Source organism: Gnatocerus cornutus, chromosome 5 (assembly GCF_029298725.1).
Source record: "Gnatocerus cornutus isolate USDA-ARS CGAHR chromosome 5, icGnaCorn1.1, whole genome shotgun sequence".
Taxonomy (NCBI): Eukaryota; Metazoa; Arthropoda; class Insecta; order Coleoptera; family Tenebrionidae; genus Gnatocerus; species Gnatocerus cornutus.
In genome coordinates this window covers 6,021,633-6,044,959 of record NC_142237.1, presented here as the reverse complement: position 1 = coordinate 6,044,959, position 23,327 = coordinate 6,021,633, and the positions used below count along the sequence as shown (strand labels likewise).

General features: G+C 32.2%; 1 protein-coding gene across 4 annotated transcripts in view; it reads left to right on the top strand.

The window, feature by feature from the left end:
- The first annotated feature begins 291 nt into the window (after positions 1-291).
- The window catches only part of trol (terribly reduced optic lobes), a 218,836-nt gene continuing 195,800 nt past the window's right edge, over positions 292-23,327 (top strand). For all 4 annotated transcript variants that reach the window (XM_088037882.1, XM_088037880.1, XM_088037881.1 and 1 more), the window contains exon 1: positions 292-623. In XM_088037882.1, coding sequence (XP_087894008.1) covers positions 513-623 — 111 coding nt within the window. In that variant the 5' untranslated portion in view covers positions 292-512. The remainder of the gene's footprint in view (positions 624-23,327) is intronic.

The following is a 23,327-nucleotide window of genomic DNA, read 5'->3' as shown; positions in this document are numbered from 1 at the left end:
AGTATGATTTTGAAATTTATCGTTTATAATTTAACTTGCGAGACAGTATTTGATCACACAAATCAAAATTAGTTTTTCATCTAATTCTAATTATCTAATCTAATTATGCGTTTACGGTATCGAAATGCGCACAGGCATGAAGCAATTAATGCAATTGTCAGGTTCATGCATCGCCATCGTCCTCAAACCGCAGCCGTTTCGAGACGTGCGAAATACGAATAAGTTCTCGCCAAGTTTCTTGGGTATAGTTGGAGTTGTTGAAGAGTTGAAACCGGCTCGGAGAAGACAGATCGACTTGCGCATCGTCAACCAATACAGACCAGGCGGGAAGCAGCAGCACATGTGTTTGTGAGTTTTGAAAGTTCCACCGGCAAGCATTCAGTGTTGTGCGGCTTGTGTGTTCGGACACCACAGAACCAGCAGCATCTTGGTCCAGCCAAGTCTTCTGAACGCGTACAGTGCAATGACTTATTCCAGTTGGTGAGAGTGCCGTACTGTTCTGTACTACCGTCATGGGTGGCTTCGGCAAAGACACCCCCAGACTCCTGTGGTTGTGCATCTTCGCAACTTTCTTCCTAATAATACTCGACCTCTCGGTGGATCAAGTGTCTGCTGAGTCTAAGGTGGGTTTTCTTGCTTACCAGCGGTTTTGATGCTCCAGCGGAAATTCGTATGAATGAAATGCGAGCGATTTTTGCAACGCGATACTTGTTCGAATTGAGCAATTTGATGAAAAAATGCGGTAAAAGTGAATCGAAATGTTCACTCGCGTTTTTATTTGCCTCGATTGACTCCAATTTAAATAATTATAGCGCATTTGCCGGCCAACACGTGCACTGAATATTTTACTCTTCATTTCGATTACGCGATCAAGGTGGGATTAAGACCACAATAACATTAGTTAGGTAATTAAAGAACAAACTTTGCTATTTACTTAATCCTTTGTCTATCTACTCACTTCATATTTTTATTTACATTCCGAATTCCAACAAATATCAGTTTTGATTGTACAAGCCAAACATAATTACGTAGCTTCTGGAAGAATAATGAACCAAATTACTCCGGACTTTGAATAAATTATGATCGCCTGTTTTGTAGTTTACACTAGATGTAATTTTTTGATAACTTGCGCCAAAGTGACAACGCACTTCCTACCTGCAGGTTGATACAAAGCGCGGAATTTTCTCTAAAATTATCTTTCAATGCGCTTGCAATCTATTTATACCAACTGTGCTAAAGCGGTTTATAGTCGGAATTGCGGTTGATTAAAATCAAATATAATAATAAGGCTTATTAAACCACCAAACTGAAACTTTAGATAAGAAAATTGAACACGTCTCAGTGCCATTGTTTATTTGATAAAATATTGATTTTCGGTCTGAATTTGTCATACTTAATTTGCACTTCCAGTTTTAATATTTATAAATGATTGATAGTGCAATTGGGGTTGTGTTATTGCATGCATTTGTAAATTATGCAAAAACCGACTAATATAAATGTAGTTAATGGTAATACAGTAGAACCGTTATTAAATCGGGAGTCCGCCAGTTTTTCAAAATACATATTTTCATTTACACTTACAATTAGTTATTTAAAGTACACTTTTGGTCATAAAACTTTGGAAAATGTTAACCGTCAAATGTGAATATTCCCCACGAAAACTTTGAAGTTTTGAAACATCAATCACAATGACATTAAAGTATGGTTCATATTAGTTTTTCTTTGAATAACGCAAAAACCCTGTCCAAAATTTTATGAGCAAAAGTGTTTAGAGCACGAGTGACACGTGTTTACGAGTATTTTAAATGTCACGAACACCTTAAAGAGCTTTAAAAAATGATAATTTGCTCACAAGTTTGGAATTCTTTCAAAACTCAATTTTGGAAATTCTTAAACTACGCTGCTTAATGGCGTAAGTTTTGTCTTAATTTACTTTTTCGGAATCAAAATTTTAAACATCAAACTGATTGTAAACTGTCCTTTGTCTTTATAACCTTAAAATTTATAAACGGCACAGCAAATGACAGAAATTTACTTTGTATGTCAGTCACAATGACAATAAAGCTTGCTTCAACATTCTAAGTTCTCTTATCAGTTAAGTTTTTATATGTTCAAAGCACCAAGTCTTGGTTTCTAGATTCAAACGTCTAAGGTTTCCAATCTACCTATTTTTTATTTAATTATTTAAGGTACAGTCGCGGTCAAATTATTTTGGACGTCAAAATAATTTGATTGTCATAAAGTGTAAAGCACCCTTTATTTACTTCATTATTACTGTCACTTTTGACAAAATTGCTTGAGTTTTACATGTCAAATTGACAGTAATGCATAGACCACACTCAAATTTCCAAAATGTCAAAAAAATGACGTCCAAAATATTTTGACCGCGACTGTACAAGTTGAAAAAATCATTTATTATTGCTAGAATGGTTAGTCACAAATACTACGAACTGACTTTTTACACGTGTGTATTACAACATTTTATCCACGATTGTACATTTCAAGTGAGAAACTATCAAAGGTTAAACGTCAATTAATTAAAGTTTTAACTACAGCAAATTTGACGTCTCGGTGCAAAAAACAGTTTATTAAACGTTTCATTTTTAAACGATTGAATTTAAAGATGAATTTAAAAGAAAAACTTAAAAACCCCCGGAAAACCTAAAAATCTTTTTCGTTTTATTTTTGTTTTAATTCATCTCAATTTAAATCATCAATTGTTTTTTAATCTTTCAAAATTCTTCACGAATTGGGAGAGTATGAGTATGAGCATGAAAATTCTCTAGAATATGTAAGATCTCTGAGAATTTCTAAGCATAGATATTTAAGGAGTTTAAAGAATCTTCAAGGATTTTTGCTTTTTTTAGGACGTGTAAGATGTTTTCGATATTTTGCCAAACACACTATGGATTAAAAATTTTCTATCTAGAATTGGTTTTCTTTAAATTTGTAATGTATTTAAATGTTTTTTGAATGCTTTAGACTTTCTTAATTATACATGTTTGTTGTTCAATTTGGTGTCAAATTTAAATCGTAGACAAATTTTGAGAACCAGTGTAAAAAAACCTTTACATCGTCGATTTTGAGTGCACAAGATCTTAAACATGTTAAAGCAATTTAAATTTTAAGGTCCACATCACTCATTCGTAAATTGATAGAAATAAGGAAATTCGAACTTCTGAATGAACCCAAAAGAAATGAACCTGAATTGAAATGAATAAAATTTCTCCGGAAGGAATGAAGAAATATCAATACTTGATTAACTAGTCATCTCATTTATCCTTTGGGCAAACTTTGAATAAGTTTTGGTCTCCGTTTTGGGCTTTGGCAGGCTTCTTTGTTAACACACTCCTAACCCAGGCTTCCATGCCGTTGTTTTAGTTTAATCGTCAGACAGTCTAAAGTCATTATTATTCTAGTGAAAACCCAAGTTATTCAGTTGCTGAAAAATGAAACTGTTTTGGGCTTCAGTATAACAGAAGGCCTTCACACTGCCTGGGATAAAAACTAGAGTAAACCTTGTACCACAGATCTGATCAGAAAAGACAATTTCAATCGTTTGAGCTCGATAAAAAGGACAAAATTAGCTTGCAGCTGTGAAGATTCAAACTCTATGAGCATCAATTTTGTAACTTCATCATCTTACAGACAAACCTTTTATCTAGGCTTTTCGAATCATCTGTGAGACCCAGAGGTTTGCAACACTCAAATCGTCTTTCTTGAGAACACGTTCTTTTACATTCTTTGCAGTCTTGTGTTTCGGAATGATAAAACACTCGTTTTCATGGAAAATGGTCGTATTGATGAAAATTTTAGGCAATTTTTAAAACGTATTAATTGAGAATGGAACGAAAAACCAAGAAAAAACATGTTTTTGTTGCCTAAATTACTTGTGAAGATGCAAAAAATGTCATCGGTTGGATTTTCTATTTAAAATTATTTATTGAGGTTACCTACTAAAAACTATTATGTTTAAAAATTAGTGTTATTCTTCGAATCGGTATACTTCTTTGTTTTTTTTCTTGCATTTTGTTTTTACAATTTACTTAACTACCATCAGATTCTTCAGTCAATTGCCGTCTTTCGTCCATAAATAATGGTCTGATTTGCGTGACGGATATTCGCGGTTTTCCTTTAAACTGTATTTAGTAAGTTTTATTCAATATCCAATTATTTCAATTTTTTTTTGTAATCTTCGCTGTTGAAATTCCGTTTAAATGATCGCTATTCAACATTTTCTTCTCAAAACTAGTTCAAAGTTTGTTTACACATTCATATTTGACCCGCCATTTGATAAAAAACGAAGCCTTTTACCTCTTCAACTTTGCCAAGCTCCGCTGGTGTCATATCATTAAATTAATTAAAATTGCGAAAATGTTCTCATAAAGGCGAAAACTACGCTTCGAGTTTAGTTTAAAATTATTGGAATGAACAGTGCACAACTTTCCCGGCAGCTCAAAAATGCAATAAAAGCTGTATTGTTCTGATGTCGAGGTTTGATTTATTCGTGAACGGATTGATTACCGATACGTGGTAAATTAAAAGAGTCCAACTGAAATCTCAAGTTTAATTTATGTGTGAACACGAGAAGATCATTTCTTTTTATAAATCCAGTGGAATGACATGAATTAATTGCCTGGCGATAACAACTTCTATTTATTAATGCTAAATATACCTATATCTTACCACTGATAGTGTAATTATTTAATTATATTAATTATAAGAATGTCTGATGTAATTATCGAAATTTATTTTTATCCGTTTGTGTAAACTGGTTTTAATCTGCCTACGAATTAGATTGTGCAGATATGATCAAAAATAGCTTTTTTTATAAATTCACATGACAGAAGTGAAAAGTTGGGCATTCAGTTGTAGCTAATTAACAGGGTCTTTCAGTTTAATGTTTATTTGAACAAGTATGGACCTGATGGCTTATTTAAATCCTCACTGATGGTCTATTAATACAAAGTCTGTCAGTGGCATTTCCATTTACTTTTGTTTGGTCTAAATTCGCATGGAATAATCACGTTTAGGTTCCTCAAGTTACCACTACTGGTAGTTAAAAAACGACTTGTTTATTAAATAACATGTTTCCAGTTAGTCGTGTCTCCGATAAGTTGTGTGTACGCCATTTTAAAGCCGACAGTTATAACCTTATTTTGTAAATAAACACTCGATTCCTAATGAAGATCTTAGCTTCTGTTTATTACCTTGGAAAATTATAGCCTATTCATCGAAAAAAACCCACCGCTTTGATGAGAAACCACTCTGTAATTTGTTAAAGATTTGCAGACCAGCATGCAAAACTTTTTATTTTTCCATTGATTAAATGAGTGAATGAAATTTGCCATGGTTTAATTGCAGCGTACCCCTATAATTATCCACTTCTTCCATTCCACCAGTGCAATACGAGACAAGTTATTTTTAATTGCAATAAAAATTTGCCGAAATTCCGGATTGGCAAATTGTCAAAACGCCCATTTTATGATTCGGAATATTCATTCAACCGTGATCTAATTTTATTCACGGGTTTAGTCAACTTTCTATTTTTTACTGGTTACGTTCGATTTTAAAGGGTCGTTGTAAAAATCTCAAGAATTGGAGTTATTGTGACTATTAAATGTATCTTAATGATGCGGTGTGAGATAAAGATTTTACCGCCGTTTTGATTAATGGCCGCTTGACCTGTCTTTTGGTCTCTGCATTTAATCTTGGAGTGGCGATTAATAATAAAGAATACTTACTCTTAACGGAGGCGTGTCGCGCGATGTAAATTTTTAGGTTTACATTTTTCATGATTAGAAAGAATTCTGGCTGTTGAGGCTGAGCGTGTGCATCCTTATTTTTTACCGTTGCAACAGAAGATAATTTTTGAACACAAGTTCAACGCATTAAAGTGTACAACTTGTATTTATCTACATAAGACCAGATAAAAATGATTGGTAAACCGGCCATCCGACAAGAAAACAGAAAATGTCTCAACAGGATGTCAACAGCGCACCTTTAGCCATCTGCACACATCCACAGAATATTGGCATGTTAAGTGAAAAGAATAAAAAAAGTGATAACTATGACTACTGGTGTTTAAATTTAGAATGAATTAGCGTAAAAGTTTCATCTATAAGATTGTCACCATTACTGTTACTAGATTAAATATTTGTTTACCTTGAGTGACGTAACCTATGAAAATAAAAAAGTTGTAAATGAAGCCTGTGTATAGTATAATTTTGAGTTTAACAAACAGGTTTACATAAATTAATAATAAAGCCGATGTAATTGCACTTTGTATACTTTGTAAATTACCATCGAAGGTAATTTCAAATTTCTACTAATTACACGTAGTGGATGGAAAAAAGACAAGTCTCCAATGTCAAAAATCATTGATCTTCATCTTGGGATTATAAACTCATATTTACATCATTACGAAACTGTTTTATGGTCAACAATGTAGTTAAAATTTTATTAGATCTAATCTAAACAGCAGTGTGTATTATTCTTGCAATAAGATTCAAAAAATTTCAATTACGATCCCGTTCAAAAATAGGTCGCATGATTTAAATTCGTCAAAGACGTTAAGAGATTCCTCAAGTTACGAGAATGTTCAAATCAATTAAAATTTCAATCAAACAATTTAGAAGTATCGACTATGCTAATACGTGGTCGCCATGAGTTTAGCTTAATGGACGCAACAGTGACTAAAAAAAAACTAAATGGCGCTTTTACATAGCTCATGAAGTTTGAGTGAACTTTCAAATTATGAGAATAGGAAGCCCCAAGATTTAATTACATCAAAGTTGTGAATTTGCTCCCTATGTAATTCGATACACTGGCGTTCCCCAACTCGCCGCATAACCCCCCAAATTATGAATTTACTTATGTTGAGTTTTCCCAAGTCAACTCGTTAGTTCGGAACTACTAGCTGGCTTTAACATTGGATCTGTCTCCAATACGTGACGTTCTATCCCGAAGCAACGACCGGGAATGCTTAGGAAACAACGGACAGCTAGCTGTTTTCTAGTAATATAAAATCCCTCCGTTTATTATTGAGAACGAAAACGGGAGATCCGGTGGGATTTAGGTTTTTTTGACAGAGGCGGATTAAGGTTTGAATTTTTCAGGTTTCCTTTAGATTCTCTGCAGATTTTCTTCAAATTGTCTAGAGTTACTTTTACTTTTGATGCACTTTGCATCGTTCCGAAATTATCTATCGATTTTCTAGGGATTTTCTAAATAGTATTCAGTAAAATGATTATAAGTTTTCTTTAGATTATTTTCAAATTCTTCTTTTTAGGGTTTCTGGATTTTTTGGATTCTTCAAGTGTTCACTTTTTTTCTTTACGTTCTCGTTTCACTACATTTCAATTTTTCGTAAATTCTGGATCTATTGACATTTTTCAAACTATGACTGAATTCGCTCGTTTTTTTTTAAATTCTTTTCAGATTCTTCGTTCATTCAAGTTAAATTTACTTTAGATTATGACTGAGTTTATTTAATTTATTTAGCATTTTTTTTTTTTAATTTTGCTTAATTCTCCGTAGATCTTCAGATTTTCTTTGGATGCTCTTAAAATTCATATATAATAGTTGATTCTTACATTTTATATTTAGTTTTTATTTAATTTTTAGACCAAATATAATAATATTATTTTTTTAGTTTAATTAAGTGACTTTAATTGTTTTAAACAAAATGTCCTTGAACTCTTAACCCAGAGTGCTGACATCAATACAGTCTGCGAATTCAAAAATTAAAATTGCCCAATGATATTCGAACGAGGACAAAAAACTGAGCGCCAATTCTGAAAGTTTTTGCATATTATGTACAAGGTGTTTATAAATGTTTCTAGCATCAAAGGTGGCTGTGGAATTCCTGTCGTGCACTACTTTGCCGCTTTTGTTTTCATGGTGAATATAACTATGTTGAAAATTATTTATAATGTTACTTACTTTAATGACGTTGCAGTTACGTTTTGTGTCCAAGTTTTTGATTTTCAGGTTTTAAACCACAACTAGAACAGTTTGTTTCTCAAAACTTACTTTGCTTCATATTTGAGGTTAACTACAAATGTCAGTTGAAAAATTGAAACCCACATTTGTAATAAGCGGCAAATTTCTTTGACATTTCTTAGCCACCCTTGATGCTAGAAACATTTATAAACACCTTGTAGAATGGCGGTTAAATAAAAGACTATTTCAGTTTCTTAGGCGAGTTTCTAGACAATAGGACAATTACAATTTGTTTTAGTTTTTTTTTGTGTCTAGTTTATTTAACATTAACTTTAGAGTCTCTATTATTTCTTGATTCTCTTCATATTTATTTCAATTTTGTTTGCATGCTCTTTCTTCAGATTTCTTCAGATTTTTCTCAAATTTTGTTTAATTTTATAGATTTTTTTTATGGATATTTATTTTTTTCAGATTATGGATAAATTATGGTTCAATTTCTCTTAGCTTCTTATGAGTTTTTTTTTGGATATTCTTTGGTTTCTGAATATTCTTTGTATTTTCCGTAGATTTATATTTACTTCTTTGATTTTCAGTCTTTATATTTTCTTTTACATTTTTTTATTTTTTTTAGGTTGTATTTAAAGACTATAGTATTTCACTTTATAGATTCTTTTTAAATTGTTCAGATTTCGTTTGGGTTTTTCTTAAATTCTTCTAAAGTTTTCGTTATATTTTCTGCACAATTTGTTTAGATTTTTTTTGTTTTTTTTTAGCAAATCCTTTCTAGATTTTCCTTAAATGTTTCTTGCAATTTTTATTTTTATGGTTTTGAATTAAAACTTAAAAAGGTGTGATAGTGCGCGCTCAGTGCCCCCTTTTTTAAATACGACGGTTTTTTGTAATTGGGGTTTTCTATTTTTTCTTTCTTTCTCTCTGAAGCAAACTGTTGGAATTTTGAAAAGTATGTAATTTTTTCGTGTTTTTTATTTTCTGCGTTTTTTATCTTTAGATTTTTTAAATTCTCACGATTCTCAACGTTCTTCGAATTGTCTCCGAATTTTTTGGTTCCTGCAAAATTTTTAAAGAGATTTTTTTGTATTTCCTGGATTTTCTGGGACTATTAAATCTTTTCATCAGAACCTGTTGCTCCTATGCCACATCGTTTGACTGGTCGTTTTTATGAATCTTTAAGATTTTTTATTTTTAAGACTGCATTTTCAGTTTCTTGTAAATGTTTGCTTTTAAGGTTCTTACACTCTCTACAATTATTTTATTATTATTACAAGATATTTTGTTGGGATGTGATGTTAAATTCTTATCTCTAGGTATGTTTTTTTCTGGCTCGGATTCATTACTATTTCTGAGGCTTCAACCACTTTTACATTTTAATAATAAATATTCAATTCTCAACGGTCTCTTTTTCACTGGCAATTTTTTTATTCACATTTTTTTATTTTTTTCTCCCTGTAACTTAGGTGTCTTAATTAAGAATAGAAAATTATGATCTAATTAGATATGAAATTACGTATTAATGGATTCGTTAAATAAAAGGAAAATTGCTACCTACTATTTTAATTTGAAGGCATAATTATTATTGTGGTGTGTATTATTTCAAAACACATAATAGGAGTCATTAATTTAAAAAAGAATTTTTGTGGTTTACCTCACAAACTAAGTGAAAACCTCGCATTAACAAAGTGTCTCTTTGAACCCAAAAGAAAAACAAACAAACCTTTAAAAACAACATACAACACAACGAATGCCAAATAGTAATGACTGACACTACGATAATAAACAAACATATTGAGTTTTGAACATTTCTTATATCGACCACAAAACGGTGGCAAAATAATGTTACAATTCTCGTAAAAAATTTAACTGTACCATCAGTTAATTAGTTACGACAAAATAAACAAGAATATGCAATTTGACTCACTTAGCCCTAAAACCAGATCGATACTTCTAACAGATTACTTCCGCCTTTGCAAAGCTATCAGTTGTCTGGAAGAAAAACTGTGTCACATCTTGCGCGCAGTGTTAAAAAAATATGACCTGATTTTCTCGACTTTATGACCGTACTGTTTAAACTTTTGTCTGTGGAAAATTTATAGCACCCACCGTTTTTCCAGCATTATAAACTCGAAAAACCAACGAAATTGGGTGAGTCGTAAATGTGTACAAAGCGTTTTATCGTCTAGTTTCCGTCTGGTGTAAATTAATTAAAAGATTGTTATTACGGATCCCCTTGACTTGAATAAATAATTTCCAGTTGTGAAAGATAAACGTCTATGCAATTACGATATTTCTTTTTCGCCCCACAACGAGACTCGACGGATACATAAAATCTATCGGGTAGATTGTATTCTCCTCGAATTTAAGAACAAAAGCGTTAAAAACCACTACACCGCTGAATAAACTCCAAACTGTGTACACTGCAGATATGGAAACGTGTAACAAATGTGGCAGAAGGTAAATTAAATCTACCAGAGTCCGATTTGATTCAAAGAGCTGCATGGCATTATAAATTTACCTCTTGTTCGCAAAATCAAATCCTCGTTAAGCTGCGCTCATGCAATCGAAAGTCATTGTCAAGGTATTAAGTTCAACCCACTGGTCTCACCTGCACCTTGGGTGGGTCCCAAAGAAAGAACCAGCCACCTCATAAAGAATATCTGCAAACCTGTATAATGGGAACAACAGCGGAATCTGCACTTTTACCAATCACTGTTAGAATCCAGACACTAAAAAACGAAAACGCGCGCCACAAACAAGAGCCTTTCCTGCTAGTGTTCCTATGAATTTATCAGCTTGATACTTCGCCTTCAACGAGCAACAGATGAGATTTCCCTAGAGGTGCTTTAAAATAAGCTTTGGTTACAAGACATCGAGAGGTAAAGGTTTACAATAGCGCAAAGCTGATTTAAATGTTCGGCGACGCATAATAAACGCCCCACATCAAATATTCTTTAGCGCGTGAATTACAGAAGATTGGCACAATTATCTTGGATTCAAATAATAAATACATGCTTATAAATCTACGTTTTGACTGCTTCTGGTTCCTCGACCAAGGTCAGGAGGAATACACATTTACGTCTTGTTAGCACCTCGGCGCCGCATTTAGACTTCACTTTTTTCAATTTTTATGCTTCATGTCAAACTATAAATTAACTCCCAGAAATTGCAGACAGGAAAATGTTTTAAATTCATCTTTAAATTCTTATTTTCCGATGGATACTTACGCCATAATGTCGACAAAGAAAGAGTTATTACGATTTATGTGTGTTTCGCCTCCAAACTTCGACGGGATCGTGAGATAGGAGAAAAAGTCTGTGTGCGGAACACGTTTCTTTAATGGCTCATATCTCGGTAACTAATCAGGCTAGAAGTATAAGATTTCAGAATCATTTGTACAAGACACGAAGGCAGAACAAAACGATGCCGCTAAAAATGGAAGAACATTTGCCACATCATATTTGGACAGTTATGCATACTGCTGTCATCGAACATGACTATAATTAGGTTTGACCAAGGAGATGCGTAATGTTTGAAGGATCTAGAGCGGCAAAATCTGTTTACACTAGTATTTTGTTGTTAAATGAAATAAAAATTTTAAAGGAAGCTGTGGGGACTGTGTCCTGAATATTTTAATAGGAATATTCAGTCCCTACACTGGACATTACCTGTGCAACCAATGCCACCACAAGTGGACTTTTATAATATAATTCAACCAAAATCGATGCAAATGTAGTAAATATTATCTCAAGCAATAAAAAGTTTCATTTATGTAGTGCATAGTGACAAACTTAATACCATGCATTCGATGATAACATTACTAAAATATTTTATAAGCATTATAAAAAATCATGTACAGTACTTTCGCGAAAAGCTCATAGCGAAAGCTCGCTTATATGCAGAGGCCTTTTTGGCACTTGTATGTACAGTAAATACTTAAAATCTATTCAATGTAAGAATTCTGTATAGCTGCATTCCTATTTATTGTTTAGTTAAACCATTTTCCTCATAACTGACACGACACAATTTGGTGTTAAATTCGCCGTTTCAATTAACCCATGGTTTCAACATTTTTCGTGTAAACTGAGGAAGTGGTTAACAAAACTAAGATAACGAAGTTACGTATTTCGCGGCAAAGATAGCTAAAGTGCATTGAGGTCTCTGGTTCATTATTTCTAGCGTCAACATTACTAAATTTAGCGACAATTAGATTATTTCTGCGTATATAAACACCTGATTTATCGTAAACCATTATAAAAGTCGTAGTCTGTAATGACGAATACCTTTTACGACATCTTTACGACTGACGTTAAATCGAATGCGTATGAAATGGAAATTCTAATTAACGGATTTCAAGGTTGAAATATTTACTACTTTTAATTTACACTTTATCTACAATTGTAGTATTTATTTGGCGCGGTTTCATTCATTCGCTACAGATTCGAGAGGTTTGAGCACCGGTGTTTTATCAGAACTGTGAACACAAGATTTTTATAATCTTGAAACAACTTTGTACGACAATGTAAATTATTAGTTAATAAGGCGTTGAACTTTTCCTGCTAGAGATAAGATAGAGGACTTATAAACAAATTGCGGTAGACATAAAAAAATATCTACAGAAGACAGTGCGCTGGTATCGCTAATTTTATATCAAACAAGGTCAAAACCGTTTCCAAGAAGACCAAGTTTGGCACTCGATAAAATCATCCGGCAATCTGCATCCATTTCCGTTGCGATGATCTGATAGTTTTCTACATTTTGCTGTCTTTTTGATGGATCAATATGAATTAAATAACAACAAAAATTATTTACAGTGCACGAAATTTGTTGACCGTGAATGGGGTCGATCGTATCGTGTTCTAGGTAAATTGTTCGTTAAATATTAATATCGTCTAATCGATCATTGATACTTTTATGACCATTACGGATTTGTGCTTATATTGACTTAATATACCCTCGTCCTGTATCCAACTATAATAATGATTGATGTCCTTCTGAACTTTGTTGATCTGCTAAAAGCACTTTGATTTCAAGTTCGGTGCGCGGCAACAAAAAGAGACAACTTCGGGGATGCCCACAGAGTGACATATGGATGAAATTAGTTACGATCGGACTGTGGATGTTGAAGGACCAGGTGTGCCAAAGATTTTAGAGATCGACCGAGCTAGTACTGTTATTTTATTTTTATCACTTTTCTATATTTTTTATTTATTAATTTATTATCTGCCTACAGGTTTTTTCGGTTTATAAGATTTTTTGGAGTTCTTTAATTCTACCTCCAAATAATAAATTTGTGACACTTTTCTTTTTGTTTTGTGGTTTCTTGTTAATTATTTATGATTACTGCCTTTATGGATTCTTTCTACATCAGTAAAACTTTGGATTTTACATTATTTTGATGCGTTTATAGTCTGTTCTATAAAAACCAAAATGTCAATAAACGAATCTTTATGACCAGAAAAATATTTGCAGACTAGTACAGTTTACAACCTCTTCGAATTCTAGTAAAAGGTAGATATACACATTTGCATATTTTTGCATGTTTAGTTGATTAGGACAAACTAATTTGTATGTAAATGTTCAGTTAAATTTAAAGTGGAAAAACGGGCATTAAAAAATTGATAATATGTTTCGAGCTATTCAGAAGTTGTTGTAATTAATGTTCTTTGCTATGGTTAGTAGAAATTCATTTTAAATTTGTTTGTTCCGATTATAATCTTTTTCTTTGATCTCCACGGAGTATTTGTGCAACGGGATTAAGATTCAATATTCAAATTTCGCGCTTTATCTATATCTATATTTTTTACTTACTTTTTTTACAAGAACATTTCGTGTCTAGACAATTCGACATATTATCGTTTTATCTGACTGAAATGAAATTTGCTCTTCACATTGTCGCTCTTTTATCGCCCATAGCTTCGATTTATGTCCCGAAACATTGTTTTATAAATAAATTCTTCCACTTTGCAAAAGCGTAAGAATGCCGTACCTTTTCCCAATTAAAAGTACCTCGACTATCTCTTGTTGCATCTCCCAACAGATTTCACCTAAATTTGAAACCAAAAACCAGTTATGCAACTTCAGTGATTTACGTACGCGTTATGCAAGAAAAAAAATGCATTCAAGTTAAAATAAAAGTCCGACTTGTTCCGAATTACATAATAACGTGAACGTCAAGAGTTGCGATGGGCCATCAGGTAATTTTCAGCGCTGCATTGAGCGTAAAATGAGCAATTTGAGGGTCGAGGGTTCGCACTCAATTGAGAGTGTGGTGTTTGGTGAGCAACAATTGCTTCCTTTTTACAAGCGAGATTTCCGATCGTTGCTACATCCCAAAATCTCGACAACGTTTTCAGGTGCGTCAGCTTTCGGGCGGGACGTTCATCGGATCGGTTTACTTGGTTGGACTGGTTGGTAGCACTGTTTCTTTGGTTTAGATATGTGGCAAATTTAGTTATCTTTTACTTTTTTTTGGTTTATTTCTTTTTCGTTTATTGTGCGTTAAATCACTGTCAACGTAAATTCTTTGCTGATGTTTTAGTTTTTTTCGTATCTTCGGTTTTAAGTCGATTTTTTGGTCTTCATTTCATACCTTTGCTTTGTGACAAAGTCTACTATCAATTAAATGTAAGTATTAGAAATTTTTGAGTTTTTTTCGCCTTATCTGAAGTTCTTCTTTTCTTTTGTTATTGAGTTTCAGTTTTTGTGTAGAAATTAGGTAATGTTGATGACGTTCTTGGTATTTATTTGCAAGATTAAGGTTTAATTACAACACCAAGTTTTTCGAACTTTGATTCTCCGTTTATATAATAGGAGATCACTTAATTTAATTTATCAATCCTCAATTAACTCATTTGCGTTTTTAATCACCACTCTATGATAATTTAATTTACTACTCTATTAATTCAGTGGCAAAAACATGGCTAAATTACTCACGTTGAATATGCAGTATGGTAATAATAGTAATTTTCTTACCACACTGACACCTTTGATTTACGTCATATTCGCGGAAAAATTTGCTCCTACAAATATTTATGATATATATTTTATGTACTTAGGTACATCATTTCTCAGGTATTATAAAAATTCCCATTGATAAAATGTTATTGTAGAAGTACAATGTGGCGATTCTTCACGATTTGAAGAACTATAAATAGCTGTATAGACGAGGTTGAAAGAGTAAGTTTCATGGTCAGTTATTTTCTTTTGAGGAATAATTGTCTATACTTGGAACATTGCTATTTATGGAATGTAATTACATGTACATTATAATTAATAAGGAGTACAAGTATGTAATAATAGCGTTATTATGCGGTTTTATTGGCAGTTTAATGCTGGGATAACTTGATTGTTAACATTATTATCGAATTTTGTTGAACAGAGTATTCAAAATTTTTGTCTTAATGATCTATTCAATTAGCACACCCTTCCTTTTTTCAAAATTCTTTGCATTTTCTAAGCTTATGTACAGTTTTTAGTTTTTTTTATTGATTGGTTCTTTCAGCTGATATTTGGTTAACTCTTCAGATTTATCAAATTTTTCAGAGACTTCAAGTGTCTTTCATGGATTCTTTCGATTCTCCGGGATTTTCAAATCTTTTCAGATCCTTCCATATTCAATACATTTAAAAGTTTATTAGAAAAATGTTGAAAAAAATGCTAACTTTTGGTTTTTTGTATCTACAACTAAATATACAGGGTGATGAAAAAAAGGCGCCCATGCTACCTATTATGTTGCAGCTAATTCTTTCCTAAGCCCAAAATTGTAAACCAAAACGAAATTTGTGCTTTTTTAACTAGGATAGAAGCTTTCTTTTATAAACGATCAAACTTTATTTGGATAAACTTTTTAAATAGTTATTTGTTTCACTAGGCTAGAAAATGGTCTTTTGTAAATGCAAGGAAAGTATTGAACTCCGAGCCCGGGGGGCGAGGATTTCAATTTCCGAGCATTTCCAAAACATTTTCTAGCCGTGTCAAACACGAAATTTTGTGCGCCGACAATTATTAATAGTTATTTATTTTGACTTTTGGTTTGAATTTGAAATGTCATTTCCTCATTTAGGGGAATTTCATCAGCTGGGAAATAGGTTGGTAGCACCCCATTCAAATCAAACGATTGCAGATAAATGTAAATTCAAATGTGTTTCAGCAAATTTTTGTGGAATCTCCACTTAATTAATTTACCTTTATTATTTTCGATGGTCATTGGCCTCCAAATCTGCACACAAATTGACACTATTGACATTTATGCAGCGATGCCAACTTGTAAAATAAAACCAACTATTCGAAATGTCACGTTTGATTGCCTAGACATTCAAAAGGTGGTTTTCTTGCCGCAAATGAGTATCACAAATGCCATGAAAAATGACGGAGGCGCACAAACAATTTTATTGTTAGACATCACATTTTTTACAGTTAATGAATTTCTGTATCAAAAAAAGGGCAAAAAGTGCTTTAAACCAAGTTTCTTAAACCATTTCTTGACTTTGCAGAAAATTTTTCAATGTTGCAACATTATAAAGCTCTTATTAGAGCTCTTATTAGTTGCTTAGTTACGAAGACTGCTGACTGTAAAATTTTATTAGAAAGGATTGAGCAGCATTACCAAGTTTTTCCTTCAAAAAAAATTCTAATTGTAAAGAGGAATAGGTTTAGATTAATTTTGCTTTGATTTTTGAGATGGTTTAACTGAAAAGGACATGGTACGTTCACTCATGGGCGTCTTTTTCTCATCACCTTGTATAGTAGAAGTCAGATTTGATATACTTATAGATTTTGGGTTGCTGTTTTGATTAATCACGAACATAAAGAAATTCGACAGCGCTCTCGTACCAAAAAAACTTCTTTTCAAACTGATTTCTAAAATTCATTAATACGTATCAATATCTCGTTTATTTCTGGGGAAAATCTAGAACAATTTGTTCTTATTTTACACATAATTTCAGCTAAAATCCAAACCTATTTTTTAAATTTTCTATGACAACAAATAATAACTGAATTAGAAGCAATTACAATTTCGTAGTGCTGCTAAATTAAAAGTGTGAATTTTTTTAATACACTTTTGGTATCTCCTGAAATAATACAGATAAGAAAGACAAAATACAAATTTCTAAAAGTGATTTTTTCTTGAAATTCTTGTTTCTTCTGATATATTTTGAATCTTTATGACCATAACTACGTTAATATCTTAAATGAACCTGAAAACACAAAGTCTTCTATTTTTTTAACCATTTTTCAAATTAACATAACAAAAAAATGGTATGTGATACGAAGTTCTTGAGGTGAAGATATTGTTTGGCACTTTGTTTAGATCACAAAACACCAACTTCCAAAAAAGGCACTCAAAATTAATTCAATTGTAATTGGACATATTTTTTTCTACAATCGCTATGTAACGTTGACATTCTGATTGTCATTTTAACTTTGAAAAGACACATTTTCAGGAACAAGTGCGTAACAGTGCGTAATAGTATATTATGTAACAAGTTTTCTAAATGTCCTGAGTAGATTAAGGTATAAGCGGAGCCTGTAATTAAAGTACGAGTGCTTAGAGTAGTTTATAAACGTGTTTCATACTATACTTTTTCTACTACCTCAAATTGCTACCATAATAAATAACATTGAAACTAAAATACCATCTTTATTGAAATTACAAAATGTTTATAATGAAAGATTTATTATCTAGCATTTTAAATGTCAGACACTTATTCGAAACCACAAATTAATTTCCAACCAACTGTCAATTTCATCAGTGGCTAACTTCAACTCGTCACTAAAATGACGGCGCTAACTTCATACCGTGACTAAAACGCTACTTTAGTCACGGGTGACGCGATGTGTTTAAAAATGTCACTTAGCATTACTAAGATGGCGACTTAAAACAGCATTTTAAACACGGTCGAAGAAAAAAATCTTTGTCACTTTGACATGCATCTTATTTTGTTTAAAATGTCTATAAATTAGTGTTATTGTTCGAACTAATTTTATTTTTGTTTCAGGTAATTTGAATTACTCAAAGCTGTACCATTTTCGATATGTTCAAAATATTCAAAATTCCGTGGTAAGTAAAGGAATCTAATGACTAAAAACTTCAAGAACAACAATGCAGCGTGCATAAAATATTCTCGCCCAATTCCCTAACTTTTTAATTATGATAATTACCAATTTTGCTGAAAAATGGACTTTACGCTTAACCAGGTCACGGAACTAGCCGTAAAAGCTTAAAATTAATTTAAAACTTCAATTATCTAGCTACCTACTATGTATTTGAAATTCTCGTCAATTTGTGCAGTAACCATCATCTAAAAAATTTAAGATTAAGTAATGCAAATCATGTGAGTTTTAGTCGTTTTATGTATGAATTTTTCGTCTGTTTAAACCTGCGTTTAATGATGTTTTCTTCTATAACAATGGAAGCAATTGAGGGCAACCGATTAGGTTGTGCGATAATAGTTTATTTTGTGATTGTGCGGGTAATTTACTGTTAGTTCTAATAAAACAAAATAAATTCGCTTTGTAATAAGGGACGTCCGTTTCTGTAGTTCTAAACAAATCCGGATGACACAGATTTGCGTGATAATAATTTAATAATGAGATTTTTAAAACTTTTTTGCGTTCTGTGTGCATTAAGTTATTGCAATAAATTGAAGTCCGATTCTGTTAAAATTTATTGATTTTTTAAAATTTTATCGAATCTTGAAGAATTACAAATTCCCAAATGTTTGCGATGTTTGAAATATTACTTGACCCCAACTAGACTATTAAAAAAAAAATGCGACTGTTTTATTTAGTAATATCGAAAATTTATTAGCCCGATTTTGCCATCAAGAAATAAACACGCACGTTGAACGAACCTGTGCTCTTTAAATAACAGTTAACAGATGGTCGGTCAATTGCAGTTCAGAACATGAAGAAATTGTATGATTATTGATCGATAAATCTTCGATCTCCGTCTCATTACCGCCAAATTTGCCACGCATTCTGAAGGTGTAAAAACATTTCCATCCACATATTTCACTTGTTCCTTTCAGTCATGTTTTGGTTTGTATTTTAATACGACAGGACGTCTTAAGAGCATGTCACATTAGCAGGAGCGCTCCATAATAAACTGCAATTGGATAAGGTAACCATTACCCAGTCTGGGCAATTTATTATAGTCGCTCTATCAGTTTCTGATTTAGTTCTCTTGTTCTTTTACCTGTTTTATCGAAACAAGTACAAATGGCGGTGCGTTCGAAGTGAAAGCATCCAGCGAGCAACGAAATTAAGTGATTTGGCGGGCCACTTTCGAGCGGCGTTTACATTGTTAAAAGGCAAGAGAAGTATCTATTCATGTAAGTGCTTTCGAAAAGCGTGTTATTTTTCGTTTCGGTACTCGTCAGAGATTATCACATTGATTCATAATGTGTCAGCCTACGAACTTTATCGTCCGCTTCCCATTTTACCTCAATTCTGGAAAAAGACGGTACAGCTCGATAATAAAACATTTGCTGGATATTGTTATCCACCTTACGTGCAGTTCATTCAACTCCCTTCGGTAATTTTCGACTTGAATGAACCTCATAAATAGATAAACACTTAAGATGTTATATTAGCTATCATAGGTCTCCCAGTTATTTTAAATGGCTTGCTGAAACGTGCACAATTTTATCTAATTCAGAACGAGATGCATCAGAATTCTTCTAATTGCATTGTTTGCCTACGCGGTTCTGTGGAAACCTTGGAAGATATGGGACATTTTTCACGTTTATAACCCCAAAGAGGTGTCACTTACACCTACTGAACCATTCGGACGTAGGTGTACACACAAGAGATGTTACGTTTGAGGTATCTTATCAATTATTTACCAGGCGCATTCTTTAACTAAACACGAAATGAAAACGATATGCTTGGGAGAATTTTTCAGTTAGAATATAAATGCATTTTCTTGTGGCTTTAGAGACTTAAGGGTAGCTGCCCCATCGAGTTTTGGTAAATCGTGAGATTACACAACAAATTTTGGTTCCTCCTAAAATAAAATTTTCTAAGATCTTTATTTCTTGTTCTAAAATTTTGTGCTTTGGCACAGTTATTTATTAAAGACTTTAGAAATAGCCACCTTCTGAAATTTTGTTGTCATAACTTAACAACTAACAAAGATACAAATTTGAATGAAAAATTTTAAACAATTTGATTTGTCCTAAAATTTGATTTGTTCTAAACTGTTAATGAACACTTTAAAAATATGTAGTAACTTTCTCAAATTTTATAGTTCTAACTTAACAACAACAGAGATATGAGTTTTAATAAAAAAGTTGTGAATTTTTTATTCCTCCTTAAATGAAAATTTCTAAAATTTTTATTTTTTGTTCCAAAATTTTACACTTTGGCATAGTTAATGATAGCTTTAGAAATACTTATATACATAGTAGCTTCTCTAAATTTTATTGTCATAAGTTAGAAATTTACAAAGATGCAAAATTTGATAAAAAAGTTGAACATTTTTAGTTCGTGTTAAAATAAAAATTTGTAAATCTTTATTTTTTTGTTGTAAAATTTTACACCTTGGCATAGTGCATGATAGCCTTAAAAATACATAGTAACTTTTTCAAATTTTATTGTCATATTAGAACTTTACAAAGATACAAAATTTAATAAAAGAAATTGAAAAGTTTTAGTTAGTGTTAAAATGAAAATTTCTAAAATCTTTATTTTTTGTTTCAAAATTTTACACATTGGCATAGTTAATGATCGGTTTATAAGTAGTAACTTTCTCAAATTTCATATACTCATACTTTAAAAATTAACAAAGATACAAAATTGAATAAAAAAAGTTAAAAATTTTTAGTTCGTGCTAAAATGAAAATTTTTAAAACCTATTTTTTTTTGTTCTAATATTTTACACTTTGCCACAGTTAATGAACTTTAATTAATTTATTAACTTTATTAGTTATGAACTTAAAATTTATCTAAGATACGAATTTTAATAAAAAAAAATGAAAATATTTAGTTTTTGGTTTTTGGTATACATACAGGGTGAAATAGAAGCGGAAAAAAATCCATTACACCTTATTGTAAATAAAAAGTTGGCAGGTTTTGTTTTTTAAATCGCTGACTCAGTTTGAAGAAAAAAGTAAAAGAAATTGATTCCAATTTTCATGCTACGCCAATGATTATTAAGGTTACTAAGGTTACTATGCATAGATACATAATTAACGAACAAAATGCTCTGCGTTGTTGTTAAGGTTACTTTGTGTATATCAGTGGCGCCGAGTTAGGTCAGGATTTTGGAATTTTTACCTTCACCTTCAAATTAATAAAAAACACCGAAAACGTCTTCTACGTATTTTCCTAAAGCCGTGATTTTTTTCCCGCTTCTACTTCAAAATCACCCTGTATTGCACAACAATAATTATGTTAGTAAAGTTTATGGCTTGAATTTTTTGTTTAATTTAAGGCCAAAAAAAACATGCTCGTTTGCCGAAAATCATGTAATTTCTAGTTTTGCCTAAAATGTAATACAAAAATAAGGAGGGTGCATGACTTTTCAACGTTCCTGTATTTAAGAAAATCAGCCGAAAACAAATTTTTGTACAGTAGAACCTAAAAAAAAACATTTTTTAAAAATATCTGGCATGGCGCAAAACGGACTTTTTTCAAAATTTTCTTGACTAGTCTTATAATTTTGAAAGAAGGAAAAGAAGACACGAAACCTGCCTCCATCCTGCACTACGTGGAAAGCATGTACGACTCAGTGTTTATCATGAAACAAAATTTATTGTTTGCCTGAATTAAAGTTGATCACTGCCTTAATTACAGAAGTTTATTAATTAAAGCGTTGAACTGGCGCAGCTCCACAGCATCACACTGCACCTTAAACATTTTATTCAAAGAATGGATGTGTAGGTGTCTGCTTTCCATGAATACATTCCTCAGGATTCCCTTGATGTTTCGTAAGAACTTTAGCCCACTCCGGACTTCATAACCATCTAATTATTTAGTAAAATGATCCAACTGACCAGAAAGTATCCTCTTTGCTTGTCATCTGTGCTAATCTTGGTAACTGGAGTAGCTTTGTGTTCACGAAATGAAACCTAAACTAACCAACTTAGTTACGCCTGTATCAGTCGCCGGTGCATTACATGCGTGTAGATAAGATCTACATTGAAAATTGTAGGTATCTCCTTCTGTCCGATCGTTTCAGAGGCGATGAGATAAGTAATTAGTAATTGAAAGTTGACGGCGACGTCTTCAATGCAAAGGACTTCGCATGCCTAATTGAATTTCTTTATGTTAAATAAGTAATTTATGCGCTATCGGGCAGGACATCCCTATCTATCCTCATTTGTATTTGTTTTTGCGGACTTGCAGAAGCGGATAATTTGAAATTTATAGACCTGTTATGTCGTAGCATTCATCACTTTTATTGGACAGATAAGGAGATGAGATAATTTATGATAATAACTCGATAAAGGTTAATTATCAAATACATAATTTTACACAACAAGTAGCACTCGCATAGATAGGAAAATGAAGCAATTAAAGAAAATAAAACTTTATGGACATTTATTTTTACACCTTAGTCATACCCGTAGATTTTATATTATTTTCAAGTTCGACTGCTTCTAGTACCATTAAATTAAGACGCGTTGTTGATTCACGTCAAGGGGTAAAACGACGTGTTGATCTACCCTCTGCAAATATTTGACTTGGAAATACCAGGCAAGAATCTGTGGAAGCAATAGTGACGTGTTAAAGCGGAAAATTAGGAGCAGTTTTTGTAAATACTTAGCGTTTTACGATTCTCAACGTTTTTTTAATTGATTTCTTGAAGGACTGGATTTTTTGATTTTTTAATCTAAACTAATCTGAGATTTTTGCAATTATGCGGCTAATTTGGAACGTGCAAATTGGATCCGGTCATGTGTTATACTGTGGAGTGGTTACTACAACTTTTTGTCCGTTTTCCCGGATTAAAGAACATCAAAGTTTCGTAGTTAGATTTCAATGCTATTTTCTTTTATTTTAACATATTCACACACTCCATTTATTATCACTTGGCACCCTTCTACGGTAATCTAAAGCATGCAAAGCATTTAAGCTCGAGTTTTTAAAAATAGGTCAGAATCTAAACAATGCATCAAAAATCTGAAGAATCTAGAGAATATAGAAATGTTTATGTACGGAATGAAATAATTTCAATTTGTAACACATACTTTACAACAAAACGATTCATAAATAATCATATTAACTTTGTTCTACATTGATATATTTTCCTCTTTTTGTAAGAGCAAAGTCGATTTAGCTAGGTCTCCGTTCTCCTTTTATTATTTCTTTAAATGAATGTTCGAATTTCCTATAAATCTAAGATTTCAATCTTATTCATATTA